General features: G+C 43.8%; 2 protein-coding genes across 2 annotated transcripts in view; one reads left to right on the plus strand and one right to left on the minus strand.

Annotated features, from left to right (window-relative positions):
- The window catches only part of LOC119286895 (probable serine/threonine protein kinase IREH1), a 13,953-nt gene extending 6,079 nt beyond the window's left edge, over positions 1 to 7,874 (plus strand). The window contains exons 5-18 of the mRNA XM_037566362.1: positions 1,340 to 1,512; positions 1,640 to 1,874; positions 2,421 to 2,513; positions 2,585 to 2,725; positions 2,804 to 2,896; positions 3,753 to 3,963; positions 4,053 to 4,138; positions 4,253 to 4,341; positions 5,551 to 5,602; positions 5,715 to 5,771; positions 5,861 to 6,034; positions 6,195 to 6,275; positions 7,254 to 7,418; positions 7,499 to 7,874. Of these exons, the coding sequence (XP_037422259.1) occupies positions 1,340 to 1,512; positions 1,640 to 1,874; positions 2,421 to 2,513; positions 2,585 to 2,725; positions 2,804 to 2,896; positions 3,753 to 3,963; positions 4,053 to 4,138; positions 4,253 to 4,341; positions 5,551 to 5,602; positions 5,715 to 5,771; positions 5,861 to 6,034; positions 6,195 to 6,275; positions 7,254 to 7,337 (1,569 nt within the window). The 3' untranslated portion in view covers positions 7,338 to 7,418; positions 7,499 to 7,874. The remainder of the gene's footprint in view (positions 1 to 1,339; positions 1,513 to 1,639; positions 1,875 to 2,420; positions 2,514 to 2,584; positions 2,726 to 2,803; positions 2,897 to 3,752; positions 3,964 to 4,052; positions 4,139 to 4,252; positions 4,342 to 5,550; positions 5,603 to 5,714; positions 5,772 to 5,860; positions 6,035 to 6,194; positions 6,276 to 7,253; positions 7,419 to 7,498) is intronic.
- A 585-nt stretch (positions 7,875 to 8,459) lies between these two features.
- On the minus strand, positions 8,460 to 10,262 carry LOC119289186 (DNA-directed RNA polymerase I subunit RPA12-like). Its single transcript, XM_037568574.1, has 5 exons — positions 10,054 to 10,262; positions 9,870 to 9,910; positions 9,242 to 9,325; positions 9,088 to 9,144; positions 8,460 to 9,004 (listed from the first exon to the last, which is right to left on the minus strand). Exons 1-5 carry the CDS (start codon positions 10,169 to 10,171, stop codon positions 8,927 to 8,929), a joined length of 378 nt encoding a protein of 125 aa, XP_037424471.1. The 5' UTR covers positions 10,172 to 10,262; the 3' UTR covers positions 8,460 to 8,926.
- Positions 10,263 to 13,196: the final 2,934 nt, after the last annotated feature.

Here is a 13,196-nt window from a genome sequence, read left to right on the forward strand (position 1 = left end):
TGGGGGCGCGGCTGGAGATGCTCTTAGTACCGGCACAATGTTACTTACGTAATCAGAAAGTACCATATAGGACGTGTTTGTTTCACCGTTTTTGGCCTGGCATCTGATTACAGTGTCATCCAAACCCATTATTCATGTTTGGTTGAGGGGGTGTTTGTTTACAGGGACTTTTTTGTGTAGGGACTAGAAAAAGTCCCTCTTAGAGACTTTTTAACCAAACAGGAGGGACTACTAGGAACTAAAAGTTGCTTTTTGGGACTAAATGAAGAAGACTCTCAAGAAGAGTCTTTTTGGGACTTCTCCAACAATGCCCCTCCCTGCACCCATTGCCTCGCCGCCCCATGGTGTTGTTTGGCTGTTATTTTTCTTTATACTAGGGGTAACATGGTTTTTTACATGTCATTTAATAACCTCTAGGGAGGGACTAGGGACTTTTTAGTCCCTGGAAACAAACAGGGAGGGACTTTTTAGGGACTAGAGACTTTTAAGTTGGGACAAGAAAAAGTCCTAGGACTTATGAACCAAACAGGGCCTGAGTTATGCTGGAATTAAATACTGTGGAATCGGATTACAGCGCTGTACAACGCCGATTACGCCCAGCCCTGGCCGTTAAATGATCTGGTCCTGATCTTTCTTCTCGCTTGACATCTCCTTCATATAGATGCCGAGCTCGACACATCACTCATCTATCGAGCAGCATCCACGCCAGTGGCCGGCCATCACCAGATCTGGTTGCTGCAATATCTGCCTCACAGTATCGGGCACCGATGGCCGGCCATCGCCAGATCTTGTCGCTGCATGTGCTGCTGCTGCCATTGGCACCACTGCAGCCGCTAATCTCTCTTCCAATCATGCGACCTCCTCTCAGCTTTTAGGCATCCAAGAACGGCGACCGGCGAACTCTGTCTTCTTTATACTAGGGGTAACATGGTTTTTTACATGTCATTTAATAACCTCTAGGGAGGGACTAGGGACTTTTTAGTCCCTGGAAACAAACAGGGAGGGACTTTTTCAGGGACTAGAGACTTTTTAGTTGGGACACCTCTGTTGATTGACTGCCTTTTCTGCGCGACAGTTACCGGGGGTAACCAAACAAAACGAGCAATCGCCTCGTCACAGCCGCAGCACCGTGTATCCTCATTACCTTACCCGTGGCCCAGCCAAACGCCTCCGTAACCTGAGGATGACATGTGGATAGTTCTTCCTAATTGTGCATCTTTGGTATTGATCTAATTATGTATTTCAATGTAACAAGTGCTAACCATTTCATATTTGAAATTTCTTCGGCTTCATCATCAACTTTTCAAGTTGCTAAAATAGTTCCATTCAATCTGTGCAGATTGTTGAACTTGCTGATATTGCACGATGTATTGCAAATACTCCTCTGGATGAAGAAAGTGCTTTGTCCCAATTGGTTACTTGCATAGAAGATCTGCAAGAAATTGTCAATCGTAGGAAGCACGAAGCCCTCACAGTGCAAACATTTGGCACTCGCATAGAAAAGCTCCACCGGTGAGGATCTGCTGAGTCAATACAATTCTTTCAGCAACTTCACTTTTGCTCATTTATAACAGTATTACTATTTTCCTTTTTTAACTCTTGAATTGATTCTGCCTTCTCATTTTCATAAATCCTTCAGGGAGAAATACCTGCAGCTTTGTGACTCAGTTGATATGGACAAGGTTGACTCGTCGAGTACCATAATGGACGAAGAAGATGATGTTGTTCGTAGCTTACGAGCAAGTCCTGTTCATCCAGTCAAGGATCGTACTTCAATCGATGACTTTGAAATCATAAAACCTATCAGCCGCGGAGCATTTGGACGTGTTTTCTTGGCCAAGAAAAGAACTACAGGAGACCTCTTTGCTATAAAGGTATTTTTTGTAGATACTCATGTCATCTGTCAGTATATTTTTTTTAGTGAATGTACCAAAAATGGCATGGAGCAAGTAATTGGATTGAAAAACATTAGCGGGCTTACATGAATGTCCTGACAGAGAGAAGTTCTTGTGGGATTTTAGTTTTCAGGGATGGGGGCATTTTCCCCTTGTATTGGCTCCCAGCTTGCTAATTCAAGAAAAAGAAAAAGTCGAGTATAGCTAGTGTTAGTTCTCACATTTCAATCTGGACTACCATCTTTGCCTATTCATGTTTGTTAGCACGTAAAACTAGGTTTCGGAAAGGATCATATTACATGATCACTTTCCATAAGAATGGATGTGTATTGTGCTTTTGATAGGACTTGGTTGCATGCTGACACACCACATAAATCAATACCATGGGACTGATTTTACTACTAAACGCTTCTCAGCTTATGTTCATGTAGAAGTACAGCAGCAAATTTGAATTTGCTCTGGTAAAGCTTTCATTTGTTTCATGGCGAAGAATACTCATGTGCTGGATTCCTCTACTTTAAGCAGGTACTTAGGAAGGCAGATATGATTCGAAAAAATGCTGTCGAAAGTATATTGGCTGAACGCGATATATTGATCACAGTCAGGAATCCTTTTGTGGTGAGTGAACTTACAGTTATGACTATCAACTAGGATATAACTTGATTCTAAAATGGTTATGCTTTTGGAAGGTTCGTTTCTTCTATTCGTTTACCTCTCGGGAAAATTTGTATCTGGTCATGGAGTACTTAAATGGAGGCGACCTGTATTCTTTACTGAGAAATTTAGGGTGCTTGGATGAAGATGTTGCTCGTGTATATCTTGCAGAAGTTGTAAGTTTATTTACAAGTTTGTGTCTGAGCACTTCTCATTTTCTCCCTGCCAATTTATTAAAAAATAATATGCTGCAGGTGCTAGCTTTGGAATATTTGCACTCCATGCAGATTGTTCACAGAGATCTAAAACCTGACAACCTATTGATTGCTCATGATGGGCATGTAAAGGTAACGCACACAGATGATAATTGACCTCTCTCCGAATCATCGTATCTTCCACATTTGATAGTTGTAGAATAGCATTCTTATTTTTCAAATGTGATTCTTATTTCTGTTTGGTTACTGGTTGTATTTACTTTGATAGAAGAAAAGCAGATTTGTAACAGGAGATAAAATAACCAGCCAACTTACATGCTATTGAGTATAATCAATATTCAAGTCCATGATGCGTTATTAGAAATTTATAATGCCACCATGTCATCTTTTTTTTTTTTGGATTTCAGAGGCTCCGAGCTTCGTGTTAGCGTATTAGGTAATGCTAAAAAACCATGATTTTTTTTCTTGGAGAAAAACATAGGATTTCGCTACAAATCGAACGTCAGATTTTTGAGCATGGCAAATCAAATGTTTTTAAGGGAAAATTATGTTGTCGCGTGGATGGTAATTTTTCCTTTAGCAAGCATGGCAAATCCTTGCCATGTTCAGTTTTTGGCCAGGATCTACCATGCTTGCTAAAGGAAATTGCCATCCTCGCGACAACATAAATTTCCATAAAAAATCGTTCGATTTGCCATGGTTAAAAATCTGATGAAAAACACAAGGCACTGTCAAATTTAAGCTTAGTGCAGATCCATTGGCTTATTACGAGGTGCTATACATAATTAAAGAACATATTTGTGACACAAGTTTGTTTCTGAATTCCCATTTCTTGCAGCCTAAAATTATTTCATTAGCCACTACTTCCATACCCAATATCCTATTTTCTAAGCATTTTACGGGCAGGAAGAATACCATTTCCGTTATTGCGATACCATGTCTATTTCCTCCTAATATTTATGCTGTTTTTAATCTTCATTTCCTTCAGTTGACAGATTTTGGGTTGTCCAAGGTTGGTCTGATCAATAGCACAGATGATCTATCTGGCCCTGCTGTTAGTGGGGCTTCATTGTATGGAGACGATGAACCTCAGATGAATGAATTAGAGGAAATGGATCACCGAGCACGGCGACAAAAGCGTTCTGCGGTTGGAACCCCTGATTATTTAGCACCAGAAATCCTTTTGGGGACAGGGCATGGTAAAATGATAAACATAATTTTAGTTTAAATTCTATGTTTTCTTCTGGTCTTGACTATTACTTTTTTGCTGTGTGCATTATCTTCACAGGTACTAGTGCAGATTGGTGGTCTGTAGGTGTAATTCTTTTTGAGTTACTTGTTGGAATACCTCCATTTAATGCAGAGCACCCTCAGGTACCATACTTTGCATTTTCTGTATAAAATGTTGGTTGCTAGAACTCAATGTTGGTTTTTGTTATCTGGATGTGTTGATGCAACTTGACATTCTTGTTGTACTTGTTTCTGCAGACAATTTTTGACAATATTCTTAATCGCAAAATACCTTGGCCACATGTCCCAGAAGAGATGAGTTTTGAAGCGAAAGATCTAATTGACAAGTAAGATTTTTTCCAAACCATCTGAGTACTTAATTAATAATATTTATAGCGTTACATGATAGTATGTTATTGCTTCCTGTTCAAATGTTAACAAGGGCTTTAGGATTGTGCTTTGTCGTACTTTGGGGAGTTGGGATCTGGGAGCACTGTTCCAAATATGGCCAGTCAATCGACATCTTGGTCAGTTAATCGCCACTCGGTGGGTCACCGAATAGCCAATTAACTGATTTGTCGGACGATTAACTGGAAAATGCGCCTATTTATCCCTACTCAGCACCTGACCGATATATGGTACCAGTTACCGATATCCTGAACATTATCTGGGAGTTAAAGGGCTAATATTATTGCATGTTTGGGCTGCATTCATTTTGATTATTGTTGCAATACACAAAAGAAACCTAACCATACATGTCCACTAATTATACTCCCTCCGTCCCAAAATTCTTGTCTTAGATTTGTCTAGATATGGATGTATCAAGTCATGTTTTAGTATTAGATACATCCGTATCTAGACAAATGTAAGACAAGGATCTTGGGACGGAGGGAGTATCTTCTAAATCATACACTAATGATCCACCTTCTCCTCGAAAAGGAGATTTTAGTAAATAACCAAATATAGCACTGGGGCTAAGGATCTATCATGAGATTCACCTAAATAATCGAAGCCTGAAAGGTATAATCCATTATTATTCATTTATACGCTGTTGGGTAAACTGACATACGATCTTGCTTACTTCAACTGTTCGATCACCACACAAGTTGCTTCAGATCAAGTTTATTAATTAGAATTTCATATTGTTGGTTGTATTACACAGGTGGGATTTAGAGTCAAACTAGACACAAGTACTTCCATACTCATGTCATTGCAAACAGTTATAGTTGTTCGCCGGATAGCTTGGCATTTGCTCTCTACTTTGAGATGACATAGAACCGGCCTTTATAGTTTTGCAGTTTCTATGAATAGGATAATAGTAGTACTGTAGTAGCATGTTCCGTATATGCTATGTTTGTCACCCGTGCTCTCAGTGCAATATATAGTCTGGAATCTTTGTACATTTTCTCTTTTAAGTATAGGCATGCCATCAATGGTGCAGATTTCAGTTACAAGACCGCTTAGCAACTTCATGCTCAGATTCTAAATGTTTGATCTATTTAATTGCCGATATTGTTTAAGTAAGACTAGAGTGATCTTACAATAAGTTCCTCCAGATTTTTGACAGAAGACCCTCATCAACGTCTAGGATCAGATGGTGCCTCTGAGGTATTTTGATGGTGCTAGAAATTTCCTTTCATGGAACTTTATTTCATTGATACTCTATTAAAATATTTTATGATATATACCTGATTGATGTTGCTAATCCTATTTCCTTTAGGTCAAACAACATCCATTCTTTAAGGATGTTAGCTGGGATACCATTGCTAGGCAGAAGGTGAGATAGTGTTAACGATTATTTTCTGAAGACACGAACTGCATCTCTTTTGTACAGGCATACCAGGATAACAGAAAAATCATTTGCAGGCTGCCTTCGTTCCCTCCTCAGATAGTGCATTTGATACCAGCTACTTCACCAGCCGTTACTCTTGGAATCCATCAGATGAAAACATATATGAAGCATATGAGTTTGAGGATTCCAGTGAGAATGGAAGCCTTAGTGGCAGCAGTAGTTGCGTGAGCAATCACCAAGATGACATGGTATGGATAATTTTTGTCTCAGTGATTGAAAAGAACATGATTAAGCAATTTCAGTAGTTGTAGGAAGCAAAAAAAAAAGCTGTATTTTCATTTCGGATTGTTAATCTACCTTTATGTTCTTCAGTTCCTTTGGTAAAACTGTTTCAAAATTGTGAATTAGGGGGATGAGCATGGAGGTGGCCCCACCGACTTTGAATCCGGCCCAAATGTCAATTACTCTTTCAGTAACTTCTCGTTCAAGGTAAACCTACAGCTTCACAGGCCTTACTTTTCGTTCATATCCAATGATGATTGAAGTATATCAACACATAGATTGAATGATCTTGAATTAACTGTTCCCCAAGTGTGTGTGTTAGCCCTTCCCTTTCCACTATATCAAACATAGCTTACATTTCTTTCTTCGAGTGAATTTTGAATATTACAAGTTTGCACGCAAATTGCAAGAAAATGACAGCTCAAGGACCAAATTGCAAGAAAATTGCTTTGTCCGATTGGTGGACAGGCAATTTGGCGTGCTGTGTGGGAATGGTGTAGTATTTTGTAAGTATGAAGTGAGCCTGGGTGGGACTTGGATGCATCCTAAAACTTGGTAGTTTTGTAGTAGAGTTTTTTGATCCCCAAAATCTGCAATCTTGTAATAGTTTCTACATCCAACCATTTTTACTAAATTTACGCGTCCTGTCCACTGCTTGGCATTAAATATCACCATTTTAACATCATCGTATACTGTTAAGAGCCAGATGCAAATATTCCGCACAATCATTGCCATAGTAGCCAGAGGCAAATATTGAATGCTAAGTTACTATAAATGGTGGTCGTCTATGGGTGAGTTGGTTAAGCTATAGTTCAGTTATCCACTGTAACACATTATACACATAGTACAAATACCCAAAGTTATTAGTAATGTTCCAACACTGCAAATGACAGTTTTGACCTGTCACTGCATCTGTGGTCTGGTTTCAAATGCGAAACCAGTCCTTAAAATGTAAATCCAGTCCCTTTTGTGCATCGCCCTTGTAAATTCTTCTGGCCACAGAATCCATCCCAAAGTTATTAATAATGACCCGGTACTGCAAATAACAGTTTTCACCTGTCATTGTGATTGCGATCTGGTTTCAAATATGATATTAGTCCTTAAATATACATCCGTGAAATTTTATTATTAGCCCCCTCGTGCATATATGCTGCATATCATTCTTCTAAATTCTTCTTGCCGCAGAATCTTTCACAACTTGCATCCATCAATTATGATCTGCTGACGAAAGGATTGAAGGACGAGCCTCCTATGAAACCTGAAACATAGCCGTGTTTATACTGAGGTTTGATTTATTTGAAGTAACCAAAACAGTTTACAAGGCGCTTGGGTGGTGTGGATCTTGTACATGTAAGTGCGCCAGTTTTACGCGCAGTTAAATATCGCATATGCGATGCTGTTCCATCTAATTGCTACTATCAATTTTGCAGATGAAAGTGAGGCATGGACATCCAGCGGAGTGCAGTTTTGCGGTGGAAACAATTGTGGTGTCATCGTCGGTGAAACATCCTTGACCATAAGTTGGCATGAGTTACCTAGGAGCTCTGTTTTTTCTTTTCTTTTTCTTTTTTTCGTCCCATCATCGGCCTTGGGTGCCCAAGATTGGTCAAGGTTTACTGTATTCAGAATACAACTCCTGAAAGTGTAGATGGTCTCAGAATTGTCGTAATTGTGGCAGGTCAATGGGGATGGAGTAGGTTTACCTGTACCCAGAACTGTTGCGTAACATTCACTGGGTATAAATCTGGTCAATGCCAATGCTCCAAACTTCTTGCTGTTGGTATCAGTTTTCTTAATTGCCTGGTACATCTAGAGTATATTTTTACCCATCCGTTGACACTTATATGCTGACAAAGATTAAAATTTAGGCTTTTATTATTTCGTAAAATGAGGCATAATTCTTTTAGGCCCCGTTTGGATTGTTGTTTGCTCCTAAATACCATTGATAGACCTTGAGCCGTCATTTTTATTCCGGACAAAAATTATTTTACGGCCGGTATATACACTTGTAAATTAAATCCAGGTGAAAATGATTGGATCCAAGTATTATATAGCGACGTTTGTATTTGTATAATCTAGCTTAGTTCCATAGAACAGTCGGAGTTTTTGTAACAGAACCGTGCCCTGAAATTTAGCTGAAAATGATTGGATCCAAGTATATTTTTGTGCATGACATGACATATGCCTCAGGACTATCTACTCACTCTGCCCCAAAATATATAGTGCATATTAGATTTTTATAGTCCAACTTTGTAACCTTTAACCAAATTTATAGATGAAATTGTCGAACATCTAGAATACACTAGATTCATCACAAGATATATTTGATGTGGTAGCTATAGATATTTTTCTCTATAAACTCGGTCGAAGTCAGTGAAGCTCAACTTGAGAGAAAACCGGTCAACAAAGCGTGTATAATCATGAATAATCACGATGCGCTACAAAAAGGCAGCAATCAGTCCAACCACCTTCAGAAACAAGACATTCTGCTCTTTCTATGGCCACGTTCAGTCAAATACTCCCTCCGTCCCAAAATTCTTGTCTTAGATTTGTCCAAATGCGGATGTATCAAGTCACGTTTTAGTATTAGGTACATCCATATATAGACAAATCTAAGACAAGAATTTTGGGACGGAGGGAGTACATCAGACAGACAGGTGCCATAAAAAAGCGTTAGATAGAAAGCGAGCATTCACATATCCCAGGTAACATTGAAGATTAGAATAGACGCCAAAACGCTGGAACATCAATGGTCAACCCAGGGCAGGAGAAATTTCGGTGAACATCGATTTGTCAACCAATGGCAGGAGCAGTTTCTTCTGGCCATATCCATACACTGATAGTAGGAATCTTCTTTCTTAGGTGTTCTCATTGAATGCGTGGCCGCACTCCGGGCACTCGTAGAAGATAGTCTGCCCCTCATCCGCTGACCGAAGCTGCAATTGCACGTCAAGAAGGTCGGTAGGATTCAGAACTAGAAAGAGAAAATCATAACTAAAGCTGAAGGTCAGCAAATAACCTGCTTCGTGTAATATTCGAGTTCATGATGGTTGCATTCTGGACAGGCTCGCTCTGTCTAAAGGCAGAAGAGGATATATGTGAAACGCTCAAGGTATCCATCCATCCACCCAAAAAGTAATAACCAGGGGGAAAAGGCAAATAATTTAGCTTACCAGGGATCTTTGCACGATTATGTCCATATTTGGCGCCGATTCAAGAACCACAAACGGTTTCATCTTTAGCTCTCTTCTAATATCCTGTCAACAACATATACAATTCAAAATCAAGCACGTGTTGCTAAAATAGAAACTTGTGTTGCCTGGTAAAAGAATCTGCACATGCCAAGCTAGCAGGATCTAGAATCAACAGGTATCTTATACTAGACCCCAAAATCAAAAATTGTTAAAGTATAACAGTTCTTGGGTAAGCTTACACACGCCGAGCTAGATAACCATCAGTTCTTAATTTATGGAATTCATTCCCTCAACAGGTATCTTATGCTAGACCCTAAGATCAAAATTGTCAAAGTATAACAGTTCTAGGGTAAGCTTACACATCCCGAGCTAGAAAATCATCAATTCTTAATGTATGGAATTTGTTCCATTTAATTAATTAAGCTAATTCATGCATTCCAAAAGACTGAACAATTTTCTCAAGTCCAGCAGTAGCTTGGCAGGACCAGTGTATTCCTTCAAGAAACACGACACTGCAATCTAATTAGCGCAGTATATAAGCCATCCTGCACACCTAGTTCTTCGCCTGGAACCATTGGTTGATTTTGACAGAGAGAGAGGGGCGTACCTCCGCGGTGACCGCGTACCGAGTTTCTTTCCCTTCGATATCTGCAGAAAATAAGGGGCCAGTTCTGCATTAGCCACGGGATTGCCAGTCACAAGGATGCTTGGGACCAAGAATTCTGTGATTGGGGGTCCGTAGAGAGGAGTAAACTTGGGCCTGGAGAAAGGATGGGAGGGAGGGGGGAGACCTTTGGCCTTGCGCTTGAAGCCGCAGAGAGGGCAGGAGGCGTAGCGGTGGGAGTTGAAGTCGAGGAGGGTGCCGCACACGCCGCAGAACAGGAAGTCGCGCGCCTGCCAGAAAGCCATCGCCGCCGGCCACACCGCGCCGCCGTGCGGGAGATACGGGAAGAGAGGGGGAGAGAGCCTTTTCCTTCCTCTTCTTCGGACCTCTGTCTGCGGCGATGATCAGCAGGGGAACGGCCGGCTGCGCGCTTAGGGTTTCAGCGTGGATTCGCAGCCCGGCCCATTAAGATGGATGTGGACCGGTCACCACCAGGCGGGCCCTAGGGAAAACTCTAACGCCCAGCCCAAGAGGCCTGGTCACCGCGTGCACGCGCCAGAGGCTGGGTATCTTGTCTCAAAAAAAAAGAGGCTGGGTATCTTTTTTTTTCTTGAAAGGAGGATGGGTGCTTCCTGTTCTGAGTATCTTTTTAGAGCATCTCCAACAACGGCGCGAAAAGACGCGCGCGTGGGGTAAACGGGCTTTTTAGCGCGTGGATTTTTTGGCGCTCTCCAACGGTGGCGGAAAAGTAGCGCACGGGGGAAAACGCGGCAGCTCGCGCGCTAGATTTAGCGCACCGTTTTCCAACGCGCCTATAAATTGCGGCGCTCGTCACGTGGCCTCCACCCTGCCACGCGTGCTCTCCCCGCTCCCTCTGCCGCTTCTCTGTTGCTTGCTCGCCGCGCCCTCACCGCGCCACCATGTCGCCGCGCAGCCGGGGATCGTCTGGCTACCGCGGTGTCCGCGAGCACCCTGGTGGCAATTACTATGTCGAGATCCGGTCCGGCGACGTCCGGCTCGGCCTCGCCAAACCAGACGATGGACGCGCTGCAAAATACTTTTTAACACGTCACGCGTTGGACGACTGTTGGAGATACTCTTAGCACCACACAGTTATACGAGAAGAATTTCGACCACTTTAAAAGAGCGCTTCAACCGTTGCTCATCGCCGGGCTTGGTGGCGCTTGCCTATGACCGTAGATGAACGGGGCAGACGGGAATTATGCAAGCCTCACATGATGCACCGTGTGAGTGCAGCATTTCCCTAATAACTGGATTTAAGCAAGCGGACTGGTACATCCGTGTACCGCTCCCGCAGCTTGTCTAGTACTTTTTTTTTCCTTATTAATTGTTATATTTTGGCAATTTTCAATTACTAATATATTTTGAAAATTATATTTTGAAAATCATCAGCATTATGCACAGTTAATATCGCGGATGGCACCAACGGCCCTTGTCTGATGTATCTTTATTGTGTCTTAGCATTATTCATTGGCATAATCTTTGAAATCTTTGGCATCCCTAGCGGTTTGCACAGCCGATCAAGCCAAGGGTTGTAGTATGTTCTTTTAATTACTCACTCCGTTCGAAATTACTTGTCGCAGAAATGGATGTATCTAGATGTATTTTAGTTCTAGATACATCCATATCCGAGACCAGTAATTCCGAACGGAGGGAGTATATCTTAGGCCTAATTTGGTTCATAGGATAGGAAAATCATAGGAACAGGAAAGTCATAGGAAATAAGATGATATGTATCTCAAATCCTATGAGTAGGAATAGAAAAGGAGATGCTCTTTGGTTCACATCATAAGATTTTTTCCATTGAGTCTAGGCTAATACTCCCTCCGTCCCGAAAAACATGTCGCGAGGGAAGTTTTGCAAAAAGCCCTCCAGTTTCTCCCGACCGAACCCGCGCTCCTCGTGTTGCTCCTCCGAAAGAATCCCCAGCTCCGCTGCTCCCCGCCGCCGTAACTTCGCTCCTGCACGCCGCCGCAGCTGCCCTGTCCCCGCCGCCGCAGCTCCCCCGCTCCCCCGCTCCCCTGCTGCAGCTGCCTACTGCTCCACCGCCGCAGCTGCCACTCGCCTGCCTCACCAAGCTCCCCCCTTCGTCATAAAAATGTTCGATTTCCCCAGCTACCGCCGCGCTCTGCTCCGGCTGTGTCGGAACCGGCGTCGGCGAGCCCAGAGGCGCTGGATCCGGACCACCAACAACAACCTCATGTCTTGGGGTCGAGCGTGGTGGCGGCAGAGCAAGGATGGAGTCCGGCAAGGGCGGTGCAGACCGGCCACGGGGCTCGCTGGAGAAGGAGTTGAGGGATGGCAGCGGCAGCAAGGCCATGGAGGCAGGGTCGACGGAGTGGCGGACGGCAGAGCAGGGCCTTGGCGGCTTGGCTGTAGGCAGGCGCTCGATGCGTCGTTCCCGCACAACAGAAGCAGGGGAGGCCGGCGGGGTCTTGGATGGCGACGCGGGACCTGACGGCAGCTTGGCGCGGGCGCCGGGGCCGCCAGAGTTGGCCCCTCCAGTGGTAGCGCGGGGAGGCACGGCGCGGAAGGGAGGAGGCGGGCGACGGGAGGCTGCAGGGGCGACGCGCTCGGGGAGGGAGAGTGGGGATCGGGAACGAGGGGGATGGAGCTCGCGGCGGCCATTGACACCCAGTGCATTGGGATGGATGCATGAGAGGTGCGTGCGTGCTTGCTTGCTGACCACCTGTTGGGGAACGTAGTAATTTCAAAAATTTCCCTACGCACACGCAAGATCATGGTGATGCACAGCAATGAGGGGGAGAGTATGATCTACGTACCCTGGTAGATCGCAACGGAAGCGTTGACACAACGTAGAGGAAGTAGTCGTACGTCTTCTTCCTGATCCGACCGATCCAAGCACCGTTACTCCGACACCTCCGAGTTCTTAGCACACGTACAGCTCGATGACGATCCCCGGGCTCCGATCCAGCAAAGCTTCGGGGAGGAGTTCCGTCAGCACGACAAGCGTGGTGACAATCTTGATGTTCTACCGACGCAGGGCTTCGCCTAAGCACTACAACGATATGATCAAGGTGGAATATGGTGGCAGGGGGCACCGCACACGGCTAAGGAACGATCTCAATGATCAACTTGTGTCTTGGGGTGCCCCCCTGCCCAGGTATATAAAGGAGCAAGGGGGAGGCCGGCCGGCCCTATGGGGTGCGCCAAGGGGAGGAGGAGTCCTCTCCCTAGTGGGAGTAGGACTCCCCTTTCCTAATCCAATTAGGAAGCCCTAAGGGGGAAGGAAAGAGAGGGAGAGGGAGAGGGAAAGAGGGGCCGCGCCCCCCTCCCTAGTCCAATTCG

This window comes from Triticum dicoccoides, chromosome 4A (genome assembly GCF_002162155.2).
Source record: "Triticum dicoccoides isolate Atlit2015 ecotype Zavitan chromosome 4A, WEW_v2.0, whole genome shotgun sequence".
NCBI lineage: Eukaryota > Viridiplantae > Streptophyta > Magnoliopsida > Poales > Poaceae > Triticum > Triticum dicoccoides.